This window comes from Heliconius melpomene, chromosome 19, assembly GCF_056956725.1.
Source record: "Heliconius melpomene rosina isolate 202511_hmr_F chromosome 19, ASM5695672v1, whole genome shotgun sequence".
NCBI classification, from domain to species: Eukaryota; Metazoa; Arthropoda; class Insecta; order Lepidoptera; family Nymphalidae; genus Heliconius; species Heliconius melpomene.
Window position 1 is genome coordinate 14,091,377 of NC_140407.1, and position 25,663 is coordinate 14,117,039.

Sequence of the window (25,663 nt, forward strand, 5' to 3'; positions counted from 1 at the left end):
TATTCCTACTAATATAAATGAAAAATAAGACATACAATAAGATATACAAATTTATAAGCATTTATTTTAAATATTATTTATTAGAATCTTACTAGAGTAAAACATACAATTACGTTTTACCGAAGTGAGATTGTCATCAATTATTAGTCTTTTTTATTATGATTATTGCCTTGTAGAATTATTTAACTTAATAATACGACGAGCCATGTCAATGCCAAATACAATAATTAATATAAAATGCTTTAAATTATTATTAATCAGCAATATTTTTAATTAGGATTGATGAAATTTACATACAAATTAATTGACTGCTGATTACGTTTATTATAATATTTAATTAAGCGAAAGCTGCAATAAAGCCCCTGAAATCTCGTTGAAATAAAGTATTTCAATAAACAAAAACAATCATACCTGAAGTCTCTGAATTGAATGGATTTCACCTAATTTAAACTGTGATTAAAAGTTCTCTAACGACAGAACTTGATTGATGTCAATGTATATGTTGTTTGAAATATTATTACCTTCTTAATTATTTTATCAAAGTGCATTATTACGTAAAATGAAATAATTGTAATCATTGTGTAAATTTATTTACAAGCCATTTTTAATCAGAGATCTAATACATCTTGTTAGGTCGGTAATTTTATCAATAACCAGAACCACGTGGTCCATTTGGACTACCTCTTGGGTAACCCTCTCCATTGCCACTTCTACCATTTTGGCCTCTGTTTGCTTGGGATCCAGGATAACTTACACCTTGACCTCCAGCTCCTTGGCTACCAGGGTAACCTTGGTCTTCTCTGCCAAATCCTTGTGTAACAGGCCTTCCACTGGAATAACCAGAAGATCCTGAATCTGGTTGTTGATATCTACCACTTTGTGGCCCATTCTCCCCACCGCCAAATTGTGGAAAAGCAGTACCGCTGCCTGAGAAAGCGTTAGCACCGGCACCGGCACTTGCCCCTGGATATACCTGAGGTCCCCCACCTTTAAAATATACAAAGAATTAAAATCATCATTGTGTAATTAGTAAAGACCTCATGGCGAGCGATACATTATTTGTCTGTAACCATGACTGTGCTGGGTTGGATTCCCACTTGGGGGAATGAGTTATTCTTTTTTCGTCGCTGAGATAAAAAGAGTAGTTAGTACCGCCGCTCGTAACCTACTGTTCTAAAAACTAGGCGTAAATTTGGAGAACGGAGTGTCTTAACACTCCTACCCTGAGTTCCCCCGCCTACCCTATTATAAGGGGTATATAGTGTAAAGCTAAAAAAGAGTTTAATTATTAAAATTTACTTAATAGAACATTTACCACGTCCAAACGATGATCCGCCTCCTCTGGCTACTCCTGGGAAAAAATTAATGGATTTTTTAAACAAAATCAGCTTCACGCTGTGTCCCACACACAGCAAGATAGGCAGAGGGAATTTAGTGTTACGACACTCCATTCCCCACTTTCCGCCGAATTCTGGAGGCATTGTGTGTTGAGTGGTGAAGAAATGGAAATATAAATTCAAATTAATATTTCACCCATCGAACCCATCGAACCCATCGAACCCATCGAACCCATAACCAGTCGGTTTTACAGTCACACTTTGTGCCCCTGCACCATGACTGGCCTTAAATGGTCGAGGAAATTAAATATTACATCGAATTTCTTTTTTAATTTTTTCGCCTTGATATCAGCAAGGAAAATCGCATCGTTGAGTTCCACTACTCAACACACAATAGCCACAACTCCAGAATTCGGCGGCAAATGGGGAACTGAGTGTCATTGCACTATGCTTCCTTTGCCTACCCTACCGTGTGCAGAATACAGCGTGAAGCTGAAAAAGAATTTAAATATCAACATACTTAAAGGTTATATACAAATTTTTATATACTTTAAAGATTGAACGTTTGTATTACTTAAAAAGAAAAACAGCATGTGCAGTATACATATGTTAAGCGGACGATAAACAAACCCTCATATCGTATTTGGGGTTTAAAACCCTCCCGATCAGCTTCGTACTCAACAACTTGTTTTCTGCCGTCGGGCAACAATACGTTGTACTCCCCAGTTGCTACATCTCCATCACGCTGTTCGGAATGACCAAACTTGGTTCCTGTCTCAGGATTATCTACTTCATAACTAAATTCATATTTGGCTGGTTTCTGAAAAAGAAATATGTACATGTTACATATTATAATACATAATATATACCTATGTATAAAATAAAAAATTATAATAACAATTCTCTGGAATCATAGTTGAACAAAAACTTACGTTAGAACTATCTACCCCTGATTCACGATAATTTTCGTCTATATTAAGATTATTACCAAAATCAGGGGTTCCGTAGGTTGAAGATGGTCCTCTCGAAAACTCCTGTTGAGAGTTAAAACCAGGACGACCAGAAGACTGCAATTCATTGGGTGTTCCATAAGAAGAATCAGGTCTTTGCGATCCACGCCCACGGTTAGGCCCAAATCCACCATTACCAAAACCTTGTTGGTTTGGATTTGCATATTGAGAACCAGGACCAGATTCTTGGCCTCGTCCCAGAGGTCCTCGTGATCCTCCTCTCTGAGGCCCAAGGGAGGATTGATTCGGCACTCCGTATTCAGTTGATGGTGAGGAGGTTATTCCTGAAGGATTATAACTGCCTCTAGGTTGATTTCCGAAACCTTGGCCAGAAGGATTAGATCCTCCAAATAGCCCTTGGCTCTGTCCTGGTGTCCCATACTGAGCCGACGGTCTTCCGTCAAACCCAGATGAAGGTGGTAGGTAGCTATTCACTGGTGGTTCACATTTACTAACCGTTAGTGTTAATGCTACCAAGCATAGTATTCCCTGAAAAAAAAAGATAAAAGTGATATTGTTTTCCTTTTTAAGTAGCTAATAAAAGAAATATTATACATACCACAAACATGATGAATAAATTGATATATTTGCACTTATTTTAAAACCAAGTGTTTACGTTTCCAAATTTAGATCTGGAATAGTATTGAAACTCTATACTCCTGCTTATATAGCGAGGACCACAGCGGTGAACGTCAAATAAATGATAATACAGACCTGCACGCGCATCGTGTACCAAAATTCGTGCATCCGATCCTACAATATTTTAAACATATTTATTGTTTTGTTGTCAGCGCTGCATGTAAACTTACAAATAAATATTTACACACCACTTTTTCTGAAATATAGTAATGAAATTAGAATTTCATAACCATAAAAATATTAAGGCCTATCGTGGCGCATGAGGCTAGGACAGGTTGTGTGAAGAAAATAAAATATTAAATATTTTGTCTCTTGGGGAAATTGCATATTAAATATTATCATTCGCTCTGGTAACGAGGGAAAGTTCGGCGTTAAGTTGCGAGACTAATGTTTCGAGTTCCGGTGTAAATTGGAGAGTGCAATTTATTACATATATGTATATAAGTATGTAGTAATGGTACTACTAATTCTTTCTTATTAAATTAATAATAAAAATTAATATGTACTACGAAAGTGTTCGTTTACAATGATTACAGATTGTTCCTCATTACCCAGCACTATAGTTCATTACGGTACGCTCGTATTGAACTGAACCAATTCGTGAGTGATCTGTGTCCATCTAGGGTTACTATATACTGTTAAGTTTTTTGTGTTTTTACTTTTTAGTAAAATGTTTTATTTATTTTAAAGCCATTAGTATGAATTTTCAAATAATATTTATTTATACAGAAAAGAACGAATAATGTACGCTATGTTTAATATTTGTTAAACTACACGCTGAATCCCGCATATACCTACTCGTTCTCTGTTTTCGGCCATGTATAGCAGAGCGTTTTGTCTTGTTACCTGCGCGAGAAAATTAAAATATTAAATAATTTATTCTCTCGAGTGGAATCGAACTCATAACCATCGCGTTCACAGTACCATACCCCAATAAGCCTTAATAGCGCAAGACACTCCGTTCCCCACTCTCCGCCGAATTTTTCGACGTTGCGTGCTGAGTGGCGGAACTCAAGGCCGGGGTATAACACAACAGCAAATATACATAAAAAAATATAGGAAATAAAAACACCTAGTCGCTACATATCTTAAGTAGCAGCTCATACGAATTCTTTTTAGGAGTTATTATAATTTATGTATGAAACAATCAGCCCTACATCACACCGCACCGCAGCAGTCGTGCACGTGTGACGCAACGTAGTCTCCCTCATTAGCGCCCTCGCACACGACTGAGCACGTTGACTTTTCTCATAACTTTAGATTTATGACATTGTATCCCACCTATTCCTATTATTTATGAATGTATTCCTTTTTTTTAGCTTTACATTGTATTTTGCACGCAGGGAAGACAGAAACATGGGAACCTAGTGTCCAGACACTACGTTCCTTTTAAGATACTTTCGATTTCCACTTTCCGCTGAATTCGGGAGGCACAAATTGAGCGGAACGTGAGGAACGGAATGTCTTAACACTACGTCTGTCTACCTATCTTGTTAAATACGGGTGCAGCGTGAAATTAAGATTGCTAGCAGTTTAAGAGATGTAAATGAGAAATGTCTTATGATCCTATAATATTTCAATTTTCTGTTCCTTCATCAATAAAGAGGCATTTTTTTATTATAAAAAAATCAAAACTAAGTTATACATTGCCGTGTTCTTTCTGCCTATTAGCATAATGGTAAAGCTGAAAACAGATTTACTCAACGAACTTCCGCTATACATACATATCTCCTAAGTCGTTGTACGAGGCCCTGCGGGACGAGACATGTGAATTATTATATTCGGCTCATATCAGTATATAATGTAAAATTGGTATTTAGAATAATAAACATGTCTATTCATTCGAGATTGAAATCGACATATTAATAACCTATTCATTGCACAAATTACAACATAATATCTCATACATCAGTGTAATAGAAATTTAAATTCGTTCAAATGTTCAATGCTTATTTCATACTAAATCCTAACAGTATACGAGATGTTTTTAGTGGCACAAACATTGCAAGAGATATTTTTTTTAACCTCACGTTGTATTTACCACATAGCAGGGTAGACAGAAGGAACCTGGGAACCTAATAATAAGTTACTGCGTTCCTATTAACTACCCGTTAAATCCAAACAATAAAATCCAGCAAATTTAATAAATATTTAATATTTTAGGTAATACCAAAACTTCAGCGAAAACTATCCTCCAGTCTAGTCCATCGAGATTAGGACTATGATATACAAAAATATTATTTCCAGATATCAGAGCGAGCAAACAAACAGACAAAAGAAGAAATATTAGTTTATAGACAATAATGAAACAACATGATATAAATATGAAACAATTGTATATTTTCTAAAGTTTACAAATGGACTACTGCTTAAAACTAAAATAAATCCTTTTTAATTTTGTTGTAAATAACAATATATTTTTATATGTAAAATTAAACTATTCTATTCTATAATGAACATATTATCTGAATAATTCAATAACGTTTGTCTATCACAGATATAAAGTTAAACATTTTAATACTTGTCTAAATATATATTTGATAATAATTGTATGGCGTTCATTGAGTGAGAAGACACATACAGAGCTATTGTAAAATTAATATAATAAAACTTCCTTAAATAAAAAATAAAATTAATATAATAAAACTTCCTTTCATATCTTATTGAAGGTATATATAGTCCCTCAAAAGCCCCTCTCCCCCCAGCCCCTCTCCCCCCTGTCCCTCTAGCTTCTAGCCCTTCAATTTAAAGTTAAAATCCCCTAATAGAACTCATCCAGCCCCCTCACAATATTTATCAAGATGATATAAAACCCCAAGAAATCGGAAAAACAGCGATTTCATAAGAACAGATGAAGGCATAGACGAAAAAAGTTCGTGGAGTATTAATATACACGAAAAAAATATATGAGAAAAAAATTGATAAGAAACCATTACACGTTTTGATCGCTATCACCAAATATAACCGATCGATCGATATAACCATCCTAAAATTATGTTGGAACGAAGATAGCGACATAATTTTAGGATGCACAGAATTCATTAAAATATCTAGATATCTAAATTTATAGATATCTAGATTAAAATATCTAAATATCTATCTCTAAGATATTTTTGTGTATGATGAGTGTTTTCAGGAGAGATTATAACACAAATTTCACTATCACATGGTTTGTAATAACCACGACTGGTTGGAAGCAGTTTTTTTCGCTCAATGATCGATCGCTTTCGGTTTTTGGATGCTATTTTTAAGCTTCCACAAGCCACATAGCAGGGTAGGCAGGAGGAACCTCGTAGTAAGGCATTCCATTCCACATTTTCCGCTCAATTCTGGAGGCATTACGTATTGAATAGCGGAACTCAACGCCGCGTTTTGCCTCGACACCAAAGCGACTATGTAAATATTAAATATTTCATCGGGGGAGAATCGAACCCACACCAGACTCAAATTTACCAAACTCAACATATATTCCTACTTATATATTATGACTACGCAGAGCGCCTTTTCAACGTCTCTATGGCAATATGACTATTTGCTCTAAATATTTCACAGGATCAATTCATAATTATTATATACATATATATAGATAATATAGGAATCACTTTTGTACCCAAAAGAAGACAGGGTGGATATGCTAGCTAAATGCATGGTCATAAACAACCAACATAATATTTAATTTAAATACATTTTTTATATAAATAAACAAAATATTTGCTACTTCTAGAATAAAGGTAACATTGATTTGTATTAAATCAAATAAGCTCACTGTGTGTGTATCACATTTCATACTTTGCTAATTAAAATTTTGTTTGTACTGATTTTAAATCCATTTCGTTACGTTTTTTCTTTCCTCTGAAATGTTCCTCTATTTCAGCTAGTGATTTTCCTTTTGTTTCGGGAACCATAAACAAAACAAAGAAGAACGCTACAGCACAAAAACAAGCGTACATCCAAAATGTCCCAGCCGATGTCAGCACATGCTGCAAAAATAAAAAAATATTACTTAATCATATTCTACAATAAAATAGATACCGAGAAAATAAATTAGAAAACATGATCTTTTATCAAAAGGCTCTGTTAATCTAAACAACTTCCTATTTTTCGTAGAAAATTTATTCATAGTGCCCACCACTATTATATTTGTTTGTATTATAAGTTGTTAGACAAATATCTAACATTACACATTTATAATGTATATTTTAGCTTCACGCTGTATCCCGCACATTGCAGGGTAAGCGCAGGAAACCCAGTGTATAGGTTCCTATCAAGACACTTCCTATCTCCATTTTCCACCAAATTCTCGAAGCAATGTATGTTGTGTTGTGGAACTCAACGCTACACTTTGCCTTGTTACCATACTGGCGAAATAAAAATATTAAATATTTCATTTCCCTAATGGGAATCGAATCCACAATCAACGTGCTTACATTTGTGCCCTTTTAACACGACGACCTAAAAAAATATTAGGCTGCTATAATATAAAACAACGTTTCAAATACAAAAAAAAACAGTAAAAATTGATAGCCATTTACTTTACCTCTAAAGCATGGTAAGACTTGATGACTGTGAACATAGATAGTAAATTGACAGCGCTGGCCATCGCCGACAGTTGCGAGCGATAGTGGGCAGGAAACAGTTCTCCAAGCAATAGGAACGGCAGTCCACCGAAACCCAGAGAGAAGCCTAACATGAAGACGACTAAACTTACAATCGGTAAATATCTGTAAAGAAAAAAATATATATTTATTTAAATTTATATTTTCATTTTTTAGCTTTGGTGTCGAGGCATAGCGCATTTAGTTCCGCCACTCAACAAGCAATGTCTCCGGAATTTGACGGAAAGTGGGGAACGGAGTGTCGTAACACTAGGTTCGCTCTGCCTACACTACTGTCTGCGAGATACAGGTGAAGCATTAATTTATTTGCAATTTCTTATTACAAAAACTGAATTTTTAAATGCATTGCTAAATTATCGACGCTAAAAATTATTTTTCCTATAGAATTAGAGTAACATCCGGACCGCAAACTTTAAGAAGGGTTGAACTACAACTTAAAACAATGCGAACTTAACAAGTGCTTGAGTATAAAACGTGTAAATAACTTAAGAAACCACTGTAGTCGTCATTGTTACTTTAGAAACGTGACCATATCGTTAGGACTATTTTGCTAGTTGCTTTCACAATGTATCGTTTAAAGTATATAATTGAAGTTAATAAGAAACTATAATAAAATAAAAATAAATATATCTTATTTAATTCAGGTACCGGCCGTGGTAACGATGCGAAGAGGGGGTTTATTTATAGGTACCAACAATTATAGTATATAGAGAATTATATACAGGCACTCTGCCACGTGAATTATACATAATTGTTAAGCTAATATAAACCACAAATTCATTTAAATTCATAGAAAAGTAAAATAACTCGTAAACATTGTAATAACTAAGCATGCATATTTAATTGGAAAATTATGAGATTGTTTTATATTATTTTGTTTAAATATTTGGATTTTATGTTTACTTTTGTCTTCACGTTTACCTAAATATTGGTATGCTCATGTTTATACAATATTTTAATTGTCATACACTCGATATCTATTATGAATATTTGCTTGGAGTTCGTCTATTACAATAATTTTATGTAATCTTACCCAAGTAAAGATTCTTGTTCAAATTTGAAATAGAAAGCAGCGCCCATTCCTAACATAGATATGCACATGGTGACCGCAGACAGCAGAAGAAGAGGTCTTCTCCCGGCGCGGTCCACAAGCATCGTGCTGACGCCATTGCTGAACATTTGCACTGCCCCAACAATGATCGTGGCTGTCATGGCATCTAGTGTGGATCCTAGAAAAAAATAAATAAATCAAAATAAACTATATGGACACCTTTGTCAAGTAATTGTGATGTATCGAGACAGTTGAGTGACGGATATGGGTACAAATTCCATTGGGGTATAGTTATCTATATTGACTGTTCGTCATCACGAGTCTATAAAGTTTATATCGTTTACAAGTGTATTTAAAGAGATTGAATAAACTAGGTTATTTAATCTATTACTTATTTTTAATATTTCACGTCGTCCTCTCCTCGTTGCTTTTTAAAAAAGATATTCCTAGTTATAGAAAAAAAATAAGAAATAATAATGTCGTTGTATAGAAAAGACTACAAATCTCCGGTATTTGTGGCGTAGTGGCACAGGATTCGATTGAAAACCCAGTGTTTTCCACTTCCGTTCCCCCACTTTCCGCCGAATTCTGGAGGCGTTTAAATTCGAATTACACGTACAATTAGACATTTCCAAAGACAAATAACAAAATTTTCGTAATATTATAACATAATATAAATCTACAATATATTACAAAAGATCTTAATATAGTCTAATATATCTTAATTCTCTATATACTATAATATAAAAGATCTTAATAACTTATCATTAAATTGAGGTAATGACGCTTTTGTATCAAGTGGGGGATGTACCTACAATATACCCGCTGTAACGATCTAAGCAATTCAAATTGTCCCAAACCCATTCATACTTTGCAGATGTTGTCTTTTGTTTAATATTCATTACAATGTACTTATGTAATATTAAATAGTTGAGTATATATATTAAACTTAAAGATCTCACGTCTACTTATTGTTTTAACGGTAATTGAATATATTTTTCCGTGTTAATTCATTTTAAGCAAGTTAATGATATTTCATTACATTTATTGAGACCGTCGTGGGAAAGCTGTAAAGCATTTGACTGGAACGGGACGGTTGTGGGATCGATCCAACTTGGGTGTATTCCAACTTGGGGGAATTTACTGTGTTTATTTCGCTCGCTCATCAGAGCAGATTCCCCAATTTGTTATCAAACAAAGACAGAGCGCAGCGTTGAGTTCTGATAATCAACACGCAATGTCCCAAAAATATGCCGTAAGGAACGGAATGTCTTAATATTGAATTCTGCCGACCTTCCTATATAAGAGATACAGCATGAAGCTAAAAAAGTATATATTTTACTAATTTACTAATATGAATGGCACCACTATTATATTAATCAAAGAGTTAATAACAGTTCTTTTATTTCCTCACACCTCACCTAAGGATATACTGTGTTTAGCAGCCCAGGACTTGAACTAGTAACTATCACACATAATAAATATGAGTTCTAGCATTGTTATTCAAAATTTTTAACTTACCAGCACTTTGGAATATCTCTACCGTGAAAAAGATCACAGCATCGATACCGCTGAACTGTTGGAAGAACAATAACGCGAAGCCAACTATCAAGGGCTTTATGACGGCCGATGAAAAAAACACTTCACGTGTAAAAAGAGATTTTGGTTCTTCAATTTTTTCGTTGTTTCTGAAACAAAATTACTTCAAGTAAAACAAAATTTATATTAATTTTATAGAATGGAAATATTTGTTTGGTTAAACGCGCTAATCTCAGGAACTTTTAGTTCACTTTGATATTATTCTTAATGTGTTGAGTCCATTTATCGATGAGAACTGCAGATTGTATTACTTCACTTTAAAAGTTTTGACGTACTGTATCCGGGGGGTCAGAGTAACCGGATTCTTAGAATATGTCAAGTGTCACAACTCTTAGTTATTTCCATTGGACCATGCGAGCGGAGCCGCAGGTAAAAAAAAGCTAGTCAATTATAATTTTTGTCTATAATTAATTGACCTTTTATAGGCTTGGTATGAGCTATATGTACGAGTATTACTGTAAAGTTTTATATAAATTCGTTCAGTAGTTTTTTCGTGAATGTGGCACAAGCATTCATCTTCACAGATTACAATAAATTGTAGGTGGTTGATCCGGAAAAACATGTTTTACTTATTTAACTCGGGAACAAACTTACTCTTGTTTATCTTCTTGAACACCAGCGATAGCGTGCTGAGAGAGATGGAGCCACTTCACAGCAGATGTGTTGTCGAGGCCTTTAGCCTTCAACCATACAGGTGATTCAGGTAACGGCAAAAGAACAAGGAACAAGGCCGCTATAAACAAAAACTCTTTTAATGACTTTCAGTAATTAGTAACAAACAAAATTATTTATATTAATTTTTATTTTCATCCCATATAATATGTATGTAATTATATTTTTTAAATGTTGGGTTAAATGGGGGAATTATTTTTATTCATTTATATTAGCCCGTATTTGCGGCATTAAATTCCGCCACTTACACGCAGTGTCTTGAATTTGAACGAAAAGTGGGAAATGGAATATCTCAAGTAGGTTCCCTCAGCCTACTCTGCTACACGTGTGATTAAACGTAAAGTCAAAAAAAATATATAATAAAACTTTGGCATATAAAACTATTTTATAATGTTGCCTGTAATATTTTTTACTTATCGATGTTTTACGAATACCTACTTGCCAACAAATGTGAAATGACGTCATCAGTCAGTAATCAAGCTAGGTTCACAAAGGATAACAGTACCTGAGGTATCAAAAAAACGCGGCGTCCGATTCGTCTATATTATTTTTTTTATATAAAATTTCAATAACACCTAACTACATTGTTTATTTGAGATAGTCCGTGGCGACTAATAAACTCTAATTGTAAGACAATCAGAAATGTTGTAGTAGATATGTATATTTACACTTTAATATATCGGCGCGTGCGTCAATCAAGTAAATATTTTATGTCTATAATTTACTTGGACTTGTTGCTTACCGTAACACTAATATTATAGAGAATTAAAATTTAAGAAAAAGAAGAGAATACAGTTTAAATAGTTATGTACAAATTTATAATAAAATACCTTATAAATTATTACCGCAGTGGGCTGCTGCTACTACTACTACTACTACTACTATTACTTAGTAGAGAGAGATACAAAAAAATTACAACATTTCCATATTATTCATAATCATCACACACGAAACCGAATCAAACAATAAATAAAAATCAAATTAAATCAGGCTGTATCCTGCGCACAAGAGGGTCGGCAGAGGGAACCTGGGTTCCTAGTGTTAAGGCGCTCGGTTCTCCATTAAGACACATCCGTTCCCCACTCTCCACCGAATTTTTGAGGTATCGAAACTCAGTGACACGTTTTGCCTCATTACCAGAGCGAGTTAATGAAAATATAAAAAAAATCATTAACACGTGTGGGAATTGATCCTAAAACCGCCTTGTTAACTGCGCCACAACGGCCTTACTATTCTCAATTTTATAATTTATTTCCTCTACATCATCAGGTTTTAAACAAAAAAAATGAGAACAATTAAAACAAAATTTCTATGCCATACAAAAAAATGATTGATAACTGTTACACTATGTGAGACAGACAACACGTACGCGTCATACGTGGATTAAGCTTCATTAAAATCTAAATATTAAATCGGTGTTCTAACCTCCTTTTTAAGATCTCTATATATAGACATATATACAAAACTGAGTTTCTCTTATAATTATTATTTTTATCGTGGTATGGCGCAGGAGTACAAGCGTGCGACTGTGAACTCGACGGGTTGGGAGTTCGGTTCCCACTCCAGGAAATTAAATATTTAATATTTTCAGTTCCTCGCTGTGGTAACGACACAAATCGCGGCGTTGAGTTCCGCCAGCATATATTTATAATATAGTTTGTATCGTAAAAGTAAACATTTCACAAAATCATTATTCCTCAATAATAATTGACCACGTTCACATAAAATATTTCCGAGTTTCATGTTTACGGACAGGAAAAATAGCAAACGGATAGTGGATCGGAGAGAACGAGTTATCCTTTTTCTTTTTCCTTTAGAATCATTGTAACGAATGGTGTTCTTTACACCAAAACCACAACTTCCAATTAGATATGTATTTGTTAGTAAAAATCTATAGTTGCATTAATATAGACTGTAAATAATAATAAAAACCTTTTTTGTTGTTACACTCTGTATCTTGCCCATAGTTAGCAGAGGTAACCCGAGAACCTAGTTCATAACACTCAAAACTGGGCTTTTGCTTTGGTGGCAAAACGAAGAATAAAAATATTAATAAACTAGCGGACGCGCGCAGCTTCGCTTGCGTATTTATTATTGGGTGAATTCTAGAAAACCATGAAACATATGTTCAATTAAATATTTTTAAGAGTCTAAATTTCAAATTTTATAAAAATCGGTGGCGATTAAAGATTTTTTCCATACAAACTTACAACCCTTTAATTGCAACCTTAGGGGAAGAATTCTAGAAAACCATGAAACACATGTTGAATTAAATACTTTTAATAGTCTAAATTTCAAATTTTATAAAAATTGGTGGCGATTTAAAAAAAATTCTATACAAACTTTCAATCCCTTATTTGTACCCTTAGGGGGAGAATTTTAGAAAATGATGAAACACGTGTTCAATTGAATACTTTTAAAAATCTAAATTTCAAATTTTATAAAAATCGGTGCCGATTTAAATTGTTTTCCATACAAACTTTAAACCCCTATTTCACCCCTTTAGGGTTAAAATTTTTCAAAATCCCTTCTTAGTGGATGTCCAGATTACAAAAGTAAACATCTGTCCAAATTTCTCGTTTCTACGCACAGCGGTTACGGCTGTGCGTGCCTATTACCTCAGTCAGTGAGGACAAGTCCTTTTATATATATAGATAATAATTCATTCCTTCGAATCGAACTCATAACAGTCGCGTTTCAGTCACACCTTTGTGCTCCTGCGGCGCGACGGCCTCATTGTATTAACATTTATGTTATAAAAGTTCTTACCACAAAACGTAGCTGAAAGAAAGGCTAGATATCTCCAATAAAGCCAGTTGCCACCTATATATGATATTAGGATACCGAAAGACATAGACAATGTGGGCAGAGAGCCCAAACGACCCCGTATTTCTGGATCACAGCACTCGCTTACCTGAAAACAAAATATTTTAATAGAATTTTTTTTTATTGTTTTCATGTTGCTTTTTTTGGGATTCAGCACCTCAAAATAAAAATAAAACAGATGTACGACTTTTCGTCTGTCTAGAGAGAGAAATTACAGGGAAAAAATTTTTTTTAATGGAATGAACAACGCAAAGAAACCGCACTCCATCTGGATATTCAGATGGCGTGGATGATATTTGAGTTTGTGAGGTATTGTACGATTAAAAAATTCAACGGCAGGTAACAGGTCAAACAATTCCTCAGAACACTCCCCAGAATTTATGCGGTAGAAAACGCACAACGAAGAGACGTCGCTACGCAAGGCCAAAGTTACACAGATCATTGAGTCCCCAACGATTCAAACGGCTCTACGTTGTATGCGATCAAATTGTTCAAGCTGATACTGAGGTGCACCAGCCCAGGCATGAGACCAGTAGGTATATGAGGCCGAGCCGATGACCCCCTGTTTCTATGAGGCCAACTAGCCCTTGCTTTCCAGATCGCTATACTGGCAGTCACACAGAAAGTGACGAACGAAAGTGTTTTAATCTGAATAGAGTGTCTCAACACTAGATTCCCAGATTCCCTCTGTCTACTCCACTATATGCAGGATACAGCGTAAAAAATAATAATAAATACATTGATATTTACTAATAACATAAACGTTTATCTTTTAAATGTTTCACTAATCACTTTAGTTAGACATGAAGTGTAAAATGAGCGTAATAATTAACAACATATAATGTACATATGTAATTATTCATTAGATAATTATGAATGAACAGACTCTATACGTAGTTATTATAATATATACATAATATATTATTATCTCAATATTGAATACACGCTTATGTGAACTCAACGTTGCTTACATTAAAGATTATAGACTCGTCTATACACAAACAGTATGGCCCTAACATGGCATTCTCATTTACTTCACAAGAATTACTTTTGTACACAGTATCTACAAACAACGCTAACTGAAATATTAAACTGTTTCTTTATATTGGACAATAGATTATATACAAGTTCATAGTATTTTACTAATAGATTTTTTTTCAGCTTCAGCTGGGTAGTCAGAAGGAGCCTAGCGTTAAGACACTCCGATCCCTCCTTTGCCGAATTTTTCAAGGTTTGCCTTTGCTTTTGCCTTCTTGACAATTGAAAATATTAATAAATAATAATTAATTCCCTCGAGTGGAGATCGAACCCACAACCGTCGCGCAGCGGCACCCATTGTGGCTTTTATTATATTTATTTTTTATTTATTGAGTCCCACCATATACGATAACTGCTATTTATTTATGTGGAATAAGTCAGACAAGGCAAAATGTAAAAATATTACATTTTATGTGAGATAAATGTATCAGTAAACTGCGTCTAATGCTATTGTAGAACACCATAAGTGAGCAATTACACCATGACTCTTGACTCTGTTGATCAACAAAAATTATAGTAATTTTACACACACGTGACTTGTATCTCACGACTTGGGACTGGAATATAAAATTTCTTTGTTTTCCGTTCCCGTAGAAATTTTGTGAATTCTATAAAATTCTCTCTCTCTCTTCTCTCAGCTCTTCAAAATTTTGCTGGGCACCAAACCGCCAAATTTACTTGATGCTTAGGCATTGTGTATTTCGACTGTTCGTAATCTGTCCACCATTGTGTAACGAACTTATTATTATTTACGTTGCATGAAATGTGCAGGTTCAAATCCAATATAGAATAATTACATCGTAACACAATACGTCGATCGATACGTATAATAATTTCGAATAACTATTATTATTTAATTAATTATTCATTAAAAGTCCTTTTCAGATATAGAATATAACTTTAAGCACATAAAATTAAAATAGGTATTGTTGACACAAGCCTCGCTCTCGTTATATTAAATTAAAAAAGAAATAGAAAATTATATACTTAACTACTGAGTAATTTAAAGAAGCTGTCGTAGTGCCGTGATACAAGGGTGTGACTGTATACGCGACGGCTGTGTTTTGAGCCCACTAACTGGAATAATTATTTAATATTTTCATTTCTTCGCGTAAGTTCCGCGACTCAACACGCAACCTCGAAAATTTGGTGGAAAGTGGGAAACGGGGTGTTTACAAACTAATACTAGTATCTTACAAACTAAGAAGAGTAATTTAAAAATGTTTATATAAGCTTACATATACTTGTGCTGGAGCTAAGACGAAACCGACGCACAGCCCCGATGTTATCCTGCCCACAAGGATCAGTGGAAAATTGGGTGCGAAACCGAGTATCAGCCAGCTGGCTGCCCAGAGGGGAGCAGTCAGTTGAAGAGTCCTTTTTCTACCTGCACGCTGCATCAGGGGTCCAGAACACATACTGCCCAAGAAAGCACCTAATGGTGGTATCGCACCTGTGTATAATCAGATATATTAACAAAATATAATCACCCAAATTATAAAATAATCAATCTAAAATCTACTCAACTATGAAAATATTTGACAAAACCAGTTATGCAGTCAGTCGTGACGCAGAGACATAAGCGTATGACTGAAAACGCGGCAGGTTGTAGGTTCAATTCCCACTCGAGGAAATGAAATATTTAATATTTTCATTTCTTCATTCAGGTGTCGAGGCAAAGCGCGGCGTTGTCTTTCGCCAGTCACTGTACAATGCCTCCAGAATTCAGTGGAAAGTAGGGAGTGTCTTAACACTAGGCTCCCTCTGCCAACCTTGCTATATGCGGAATACAGCGTGATACTAAAAAAAACATGAAAATGAAAATGATGGATAAAATATGTAAAAATCGCTACTATCGATATGTCTTATATTATCGGCATCTATATGTAAATTGTGCTTACCGATCCATGACTTCTGTTCACTATTCTGTATTAAGGAAGAATCCAGACTTTCTATTGATGGAATAGCGGAAGCAGAATATCCTCTGACAAGACCGATGATAAGGAAAGCCAGCGAGGCACCGAAGGTCAGCCATAACTGAAACAATTTAGAGTTAAGTACCGGCCGTTACGTGTCACAGGATATCGCAGAGGAAACCCACGCACCAGCATCCTCAATCTTTTTATATTTAGATTTTATTATCCGGATCCCCATATTGGACAATTGTATTGACCAAGTTCATATTCTTAATATATGTCATGGCAAAATTCGTATTTCCTAAGAAGACCATCAAAGATGTATTTTTTATTGAAGAAGCCATTATTTGCATATTTTATTTATGATTATTGTCATTACTTTTTCCGTTAACTTGGTTTTAATTTTCAGTCACAAATTAATTAAATACAAATAAATTATAAGAGACTACTAGGATTCCACTAGCGGCCGCGTGGTTTTGGAGTTACAATCTTCAAAAATATATCATCCATCCATCAGCCTTTCAACGTCCACTGTTGGACATAGGCCTCCCCTAATTCTCGCCACTCCGTCCGGTAAAAAATATATAAAACTTATTAAATAATTTATTTATTATTTTGAAATTAAATAAGAGATTTCATAATATAATTATTCAATCTTTATTTTACTCCCATTTTCCAAAATCTTCTCAGTGCTCAATAACGCTCTACCAACAATATATACGACAAATTTTAAGTTCTCTACGATTCATTTCTTTAGAAGATTTTTTTTCCGATATTAAAAAAAGGTAATAAAACCATTGACGGAAGCTGATAGTGTAACTGCCTTAAGTGATATTGCGTGATTGTATAATCAGAGAAGCATCGAGGCCGTGATTTCAACAACAAAAGGCAGATAGGTACTTCTTAAGCCGGATTTCGTTGTACCTATCTATACTAATATAATAAAGCGGAAGAGTTTGTTTGTTTGTTTGTTTGCTAAGATCGCTGGATCTACTACTGGTCCGATTTACTATGTTTTTGTTTTGTATGAAAGCTGCATTCTTCAGAAGTGCACTGTGACTTTAAAATTATAAAATCTTTGTAAAATTATTTTTCACTTTTTAGTTCGTTGTTAGAAGTCGGTTTTTGTTTTTGTTAAAAATTAATTTATTTTACGATTTTAAGTGATGAGTAGATCTTAAAATGATGCTTCTTGAACGAGTGGTGATGGTGGTGGTAGTGGTTTTCAACGAGTGGTTGTGGTTGTCCTATGTAAAACTTCATTTAATTCGGTATTATTTTTGTGCAAAGTAATATTTTGGTATATTGACAAGAACATACATAAAAAGTATTCGGGCGAATTCCCCTTTTTTGAAGTTGGTTAAAAATGAGAACATCCTCTTTTTTGAGGTTGGTTGAAAAGAAATGTAACGATCAGGAATCTCACTTCTGACATCGAGTTAAAAAGTTTTTGCTTGTAACTATTACAGTATAATCAATTTTTTACCAAAAAAAAAACAAACCTTCTCAATTTTCACCGGATTCCATAATCGGAACCTAACCAAACTTTCACCAAATTATCCTTGAAGTGTATCCTTTGAAATAAAAAAAGAGTAATCAAAATCGGTTTCCGCGACATTGAGTTATTCGTCTATTAGTCGCGCACATGCCTAATGCAAATTTAAGACTTATATGATTTTCTCATGGATACCATTGTCAGACATGGACCAAAAAAAAATGGGACCATTCGGAAGCTTTACCTTTCAAATAAAAAAAAATATCAAAATCGGTTCACCCAGTCAAAAGTTATGAGGTAACAAACATAAAAAAAATAATAATAAAAAAATACAGTCAAATTGATAACCTCCTTTTCTTACAGAAGTCGGTTAAAAATTAACAAAATATGCATTAGATATCCAAAACTAGCAAAAACCGAATAAATAATAGCTTGGTACGGTGTTTTAGCCTAAAATATAAATTCATTTCTTTCATTTAATTTGTGATAAAGACCTGGATAACAATTGGTTGATTGGATGAAGTCCACTGCTGGTTTCCGCCACCTAACACGCGATGTCTGGCTATTGACGTCAGGGTACCGGACTTGTATGTCATTGGGATCTCCACACAAGGTGCTTGTAAAATTCAACATTTATAAAATCTTTCGTATATAATTCATATTTTCATATATAGGTCCTTGTTATCTATACTAATACGAGTATAATAAAGCGGAAGAGTTTGTTTGTTTGTTTGTTTGTTTGTTTGAACGCTAAGATCTCTGGATCTACTGGATCGATTTACTTTGTTTTTGTTTTGTATGAAAGCTGCATTCTTCAGAAGTGCTATAGGCTATATAATATTACATTACACGTATAAACTAATAAATTAAAATACTTTCTAATTTGACATGCAATTTATTCTGCCATGTTAATAACAACCGTCGTCGCTACGCGACCGCGTTCGTTACCGCGTCATTTTGATATTCATCCTTATGAAAATAAATATAATAGTCACTTTTAGCATTTCATCTAGATTGAAATTATATTTCTATAGAAATTATATTCTTATATTTCAAGCAGGTGTAGCCGCGTCCGGGTCCGCTAGTATAAATAAATACATAATAAATGAGGCCGTCGTGGCGCAACGGCACAAGAGTGGGTAACGGTTGTGGGTTTGATCCGCACTCGAAGATGCAAAATATTTATTTTCGTTTATATATCCATTTCTTCGCTCTGGTGTCGAGGCAAAGCGCGGCGTTGAGGTCCACCACTCAACTATTTTCACACACAAAAATTTTCATAATAATAACAACTGTTGTATTTGACTAATTATTCAATTAATATAGCACAGTGGCGTAGCTAGGGGGGTGCGAGCGGTGCGGTCGCACCGGGCATCAAAAGGAAAAAGGGCATCAAAGTCGACGATTACTTTGTTTTTCTTTGTTTTTTTAGACTTTAGACCATTTCAAAGGGCATCAAGACCCCTAAGCCGCACCGGGCATCAAATACCCTAGCTACGCCACTGATATAGCAGTTCAGTTCAAAATTAAAATAGCAATACGACTTTAATGATCGATTGACATAAACATCGATAGATTAACATTGACACTTGACAGCTCCGTTATTTTAGTGTCCCGTTATGTTTTGAGTTACAGATAAATTATGCGGTTTTTTTTTGATAATTAGATATAGTTTTAGTTTTACTGTTTAAATATTACAACAAATAATTTAAATTATTTTAATAGCATTCATTTTAATTATTTTACATTATATTTATGTTGTTGTCAACTTGGGCGGTAGTTAAAGGAAGATATTGCGATCATTGTCAGCTTATGAAAGCAGGTATCAATTGTAAAGAGAACGCTATTTTGCGGAAATACATAAATTATTTATTATTTATTGTCTTTTTAATGTGGTTAAAATACGTCTTAAAAACAGCTTAAAAATAGTAAATCATCATAAAGAAAACATTTTTTTTAAGTTTATTTACTAACTTTTAAGCTGTTTTTTCGTTTTATATTTTTAATGATAATGATAAATATTAATATTTAGTTTATTAGCGAAAGCCATAGACCGAATATGAGTTGTCGCGATTAAATCTGTCGTCTTGCCAACATATCTTACTGAATCGTCCTTCGTTGCACTGTTATATGTTCCTTTGTTTTCGCTGTTATGTTATTTCAATTATTGTAATTTCCGTGTTTAATTTCATATTTTATGTTTGTGGTGGTATGTTTATTATCTTTATTGTTATTTTTTAGCGTGTATTCATACTAGTGTACTAAGTGTGTATTAGTGTGTGCATTAAAAGTGAATATTTTTTTTATTCTGTCTTAATTTAATACTAAATATTTCTTTCCATATATTTGAGTTTTAAACTAGGAAATTGGAAAATGGGGATAGATAGCAATATAAAATGTTTTTTAATAGAAAAACATCGTTATACTTAAATTATAAATGTTTAGTTTACCCTGTAAGACAGTTAAGTCTTTAGAGTGCTTTTGATTACATATTCACTGAAATACTTGTTACTAATTCAAAAATTAAATCAATTAAAAATATCTCACAGTGAGTGGTGTAATCCATGAAAAATGGGAAGTAGTCGTCCCGCTTCCGTTTAAAATAGGAAGGTTCCACCATAAAAGATCCTTCTTTTATGGTGGAACCTTGTGGTGGTTCAACCGGGAAGTCTAAAAATCGGAACGTTCTGCAATAATAACAAGCAATTTAATTGAGCTAATTAATTAAAAATGGACAGCAGCATTCCATGAATCGCACTATTGAGTTGCAATAATTAATAAGATATTATATAAATGTAGTTTTTTTATTATTTAATAAAATTATTTTTATGTTATGATTTTACTCATATTTCAATGATTGTAATATATTTTCCTCGTTATCTTTAAAAAATGTACAATTTCTTGTTTAACATAAAACATGCTGGTTAATTAGAATTTCATTCGAATGCAACTTGGCAGATTTTCATAGAAGTTTTCTTTTCAACTTCATAGTATGTACATTATGACACTTGTATAGCAGAGTGAGTATAATAAACCTATGCCCGAATTCAAGATATGACGCATTGAGTGCTAGAACTCATCGTCTCACTTTGTCTTAAGAAGGCGAGGAAATGAAAATAGTTCACTTTCAATCACACGCTATCCTATTGCACCACATAGATCTCAAATTCTAAATATATAAGGAAAAAAGTTTTTTTTAGATTATATAGTATTTTTACTGTAATAATATTGTAATGAAAACATCATTTATAATCTACATAAACTATTTTTTAAAAAAAATGAGCTTCACGCCGTATCCCGCACACAGGGTAGGCAGAGGGAATCTAGTGTTACGACACTCTGTCCCAATTTTGGAGGCATTGCGTCTGTATTTATTTTTAAAACTCAAAAGAAAATACAGATCTTATAGGACAATTGTGTTGTCTGCCTATCAAAATCGAAAAATGGTATCAATATTAAATATCCATAGTTACAGTCAATTTTTGTAAAAAAAAAAATTCTCAGTTATATCAATCACTACACAAAAATAAACGACAATTTCTTTAAATACATAATGAAAAAGGCTACTAAATCTTTTTAAAAACACCATAAAGAAACAGAATGAAACAATAATAATGATAATAATATGAAAACAGTCATTATCGTAGATTTCCTTCAAACTTAAATGCTTCCTGTAACTTAAAATTACATGATTAGCTGTTACATCAGTCACTTGAGTGTGTTGTACGTTTTTTTATATAAGGTCTATAATATTTATTAGAAGGCTATTTGAAATTTCAGAAACTAATTAATAAAAATAATTAAGCCTAGGCCCTATATTCAATTTGAAAGAAAATAAATATTATTAATAAATATTAATTTATATTTTTATTTTTATTAGGGTGTGACTGTAACGCTGATCCCCAGTCGAGGAAGTGAAATATTTATTTACGTTTATATTTCCATTTCTTCGCTCTGGTGTCGAGGCAAAGCGAGGCATTGAGTTCTGCCACTCAACACGAAATGCCTCCAGAATTCGGCAGAAAGTGGGGAACGGAGTGTAACACTAGGTTCCCTCTACCCTGCTGTGTGCGGGATACAGCGTGAAACTGATTTTTAATTATATTATTAATTAATTGCACTTAATGGCTGTTGCATGTCGGCTGGAGATTAAGTCCTATAGGCATTAATAATATTGAGAAAATGTAAGGTGTTAATAATACTATATAGGTTCTATACCTATTATATAAATCGGTTGGCGAGTCCGAATCGTGCTTCTCCGGTTTTCTTTTAATATTATTCACTTCCAAACATATCACAAAGTTACTGGTAAAAATTATATCTTCCTTCTTTTGAAATCTTCTAAAAATAACTTCTTGTTATATATTAATTGTATATATACACAATATTATTGACTAATATTATTTAAATAAGACATAGTTATATCTTTTTAATTGTGCATTATTTATTTATGATAAATAAAACAATCAATTAACAGTGACTATGATAAACAGTGACTATGATATATAAAATATAATCTTTAATTCATAATAGTAATACATAAAAAATCCTAATTCACCAACTTATATATTTATTATAATTTCTATGGCGTAATTATACGAATGAACAATAATATATTTTTTTAATTTATTTTATTTCTTATTAACGGCATAAAATTGCATAAAATCGAAAGGCCCTCACCTGGGGGAGTGCATTATTAAACGATTTCTTTTTTCAAAAAGGTTTCTCTCGATATCCATGGGATTCCATCACCAGATCCTAACTTGGTGGTAATGATATCTACTAAAGGGAAAGTGCGCTCTTTCAAATTAATAAAAGATTTTAATAAATGTGGACATAAATGTCGGGGAAATTTTTGTGATCGTGGCGTAGGGGCACAGAAAAAGATCTTGGCTTATTTGACACTAAGTCTCTAACCACAATCAAATATTAGTTTATTTTTTATATGTTTTTTTTTATATACTTATAAGTAACTTATGAATGTAATTTATAAGAAAATTAAAATAGAGAAGCGACAATGTTTTGATTAAATAAATTACATTCATTAAAATTAAATATTACAATGCTAAATGAAAGCTGGTTAATGTCATTTGACACTGTCAATGTGGTTAATGTAAGATCAACAGAATTGAAATTATATAACCTGACAATAAGAAAAATCTCGTTTATTAACTCATATGTCGGGCACATTTTGATAGAATACAGTAAAATAATAAATCAATTATAAACGCGACAGGTTGTGGAGTCGATTCCCATTCGAGGAAAGGAAATATGAAGCTGAAAAACAACAATTTTAGCATAGCAAAAGATCTCCTGATCAAGGCATATAGTATATACAAAACTGGTTTTAAAATGTAACGGTTAATTGTATAGTAATTATATAGTCTTGAAGTATTACTATTCATACATCTAATATGTTTTTAGTAATTATTATCTTAAAAAACATTTTTAAAAATACCTTTTTCTAAGGTAGAGTTATGACTAAAATTAAATGATTAGAGAGTGGAACAGAAAACATAATACTAAATTTGTTTTTAAATATAAAATAACGTATATTTGAAAATTTCCAATTTATATAAAGTTTATCTATTCGGTACTATCATCGCAATTTACGCTATCACACTTACCACTACTACTACATCACTTAGCTCTCATATTTATTTGTTTTTTTAAATAACAGAGAATAATTCATTGCTCCAAGTGGGAATCGAACCCACAATCGTAGCGTTACAGTCACACGCGTGTGCCCCTACGCCATGATGGCCTCATGAACTGTTATTTGCTTGTTTTCAAAATAACAAATTATTAAACAATGTAAGTTCTTTGCATATTATTATTTTTTAGCGCTGTACAAATTTTCACAGAATTCAAACAATACAATATTTATTTCATAAACAGTTTAAACAAACATGTAACAACAACATACAATATTAATAATTGTAAACAAAAGTTGATAAAATAACAATATAAAGTAAAAAAAAAAAACAATACCTGTTTTACAAATGCCGGTGAAATCTTCGTCATTGTTCAAATAAGATATATAAATCACAAACAACACTGTAGAAGAAAACGATAAAAAAATAAAAAAATATATAATATAGATTTAAGAAATTACGGGAAGTCGAGAATAAAAATAAGTAGAGCAACCGAGAGACCGATACCTCTTGACCGCCGACATCAACTGCATCGGCCACCGTTTATACTGAACTACCTATAGTGTCTTCAATCGAGATACCAGTACCTACGAGTTACCTACCTCATATATAAAAAGATGAATTCTGATACCTATTATTAATAGAAGTCATGTGATTTCGTTATAAAGGCCTATTAAATTACAAGGATTACAAATATCATAATTTAGCACCTGTGCGCTAACTAAATACTGAAAAAAAGTTTGCCGATTCTAACTGTCATTTAAATGCTTGCCTTGCACATTTAAATACAATTACTTATGATAACTTTAAAGTATAGGTCGAGGTTGACATTTAGTTATTGATATACCGGTTTTTATTCATTTTAGCATTTTAGTTTATATATTTTAGCATTTTTTATTGTATAAAATTAAACTAAAATGATAAGTTTTATAAATTTTCGTCGTAGATATTGCAAATAGTTATAATGTATTAAGTAGTTCAAATTAAGTAAGTAAGTAAGCAATTAAGTAGTTTTAAGAATTGGAAGCATTGGATTATGAAAAAAAATATTTTTAATTGTGGATCACTCATCCTCCTCTAGAATTCGGAAGTGGAAATGGAGTTAGATTAAGGAAACGAAAGGTTAAGGAAGAAACTTCTAAAAAAAGAAAAAATGCCACGAATAATTTATAAAATACTTAAAGGCAATTATAATTTCTTAAATGGATCTTAGAATAGCTTCTCATTGTGGTTTACTTACGCATATATAATATGTACATGCTGTATACAAATATATGTAATTAATATTAACGTGTCTAAATTTAAACGACTAAATTATTAGATAATGTATACGAAATCACGTTATAATGTGTTCTAATGATGAATAATGGTTTGTTGTCTTTAAAATATTAAGAAAGCTGAAATTCACTGAAACATTAAAACTAAGATTTACTTCAAGTTACTCAATTTTATTTTGCACTAATGACTGTAAAATCGACTGGTTGTGGATTCGATCCCCACTCGAGGAAAAGAAATAATTATTTAAATTTATATTTCCATTTCTTCTCTCTGGTGTCGCGGCAAAGGGCAGAGTAGAGTTCCGCCACTCAACACGAAATGCCTCCAGAATACGGTGGAAAGTGCCTGAAGAGAATCTTGGCTCTAGGTTACCTCGGCTTACCCCGCTATGTGCGGAATACAACGTGTAGATAAAAAAAAGAAAATTATGTGTGTGTAATAATTAATTTTACGTTTCTTATGGGTTGTTTTTTTTTTCACTTATCCTATCCTATCCTATCCTATATCTTATAAAACAAAGTCGCTTTTTGTG

At 33.0% G+C, this 25,663-nt stretch overlaps 2 protein-coding genes across 2 annotated transcripts; both read right to left on the reverse strand.

Annotated features, from left to right (window-relative positions):
- Nucleotides 1–574: 574 nt before the first annotated feature.
- On the reverse strand, nucleotides 575–2,977 carry LOC146528952 (uncharacterized). The gene is made up of 5 exons (XM_085203261.1): nucleotides 2,907–2,977; nucleotides 2,270–2,836; nucleotides 1,968–2,157; nucleotides 1,316–1,351; nucleotides 575–987 (listed from the first exon to the last, which is right to left on the reverse strand). The coding sequence occupies exons 1-5, from the start codon at nucleotides 2,913–2,915 to the stop codon at nucleotides 647–649; spliced, it is 1,143 nt and encodes a 380-aa protein (XP_085059387.1). The 5' UTR covers nucleotides 2,916–2,977; the 3' UTR covers nucleotides 575–646.
- Nucleotides 2,978–5,305: 2,328 nt separating this feature from the next.
- Nucleotides 5,306–24,403, reverse strand: LOC146528953 (facilitated trehalose transporter Tret1-like). The gene is made up of 9 exons (XM_085203234.1): nucleotides 24,191–24,403; nucleotides 16,690–16,825; nucleotides 16,027–16,241; nucleotides 13,694–13,838; nucleotides 10,847–10,985; nucleotides 10,175–10,341; nucleotides 8,636–8,831; nucleotides 7,524–7,707; nucleotides 5,306–6,966 (listed from the first exon to the last, which is right to left on the reverse strand). Exons 1-9 carry the CDS (start codon nucleotides 24,221–24,223, stop codon nucleotides 6,784–6,786), a joined length of 1,398 nt encoding a protein of 465 aa, XP_085059360.1. The 5' UTR covers nucleotides 24,224–24,403; the 3' UTR covers nucleotides 5,306–6,783.
- Nucleotides 24,404–25,663: the final 1,260 nt, after the last annotated feature.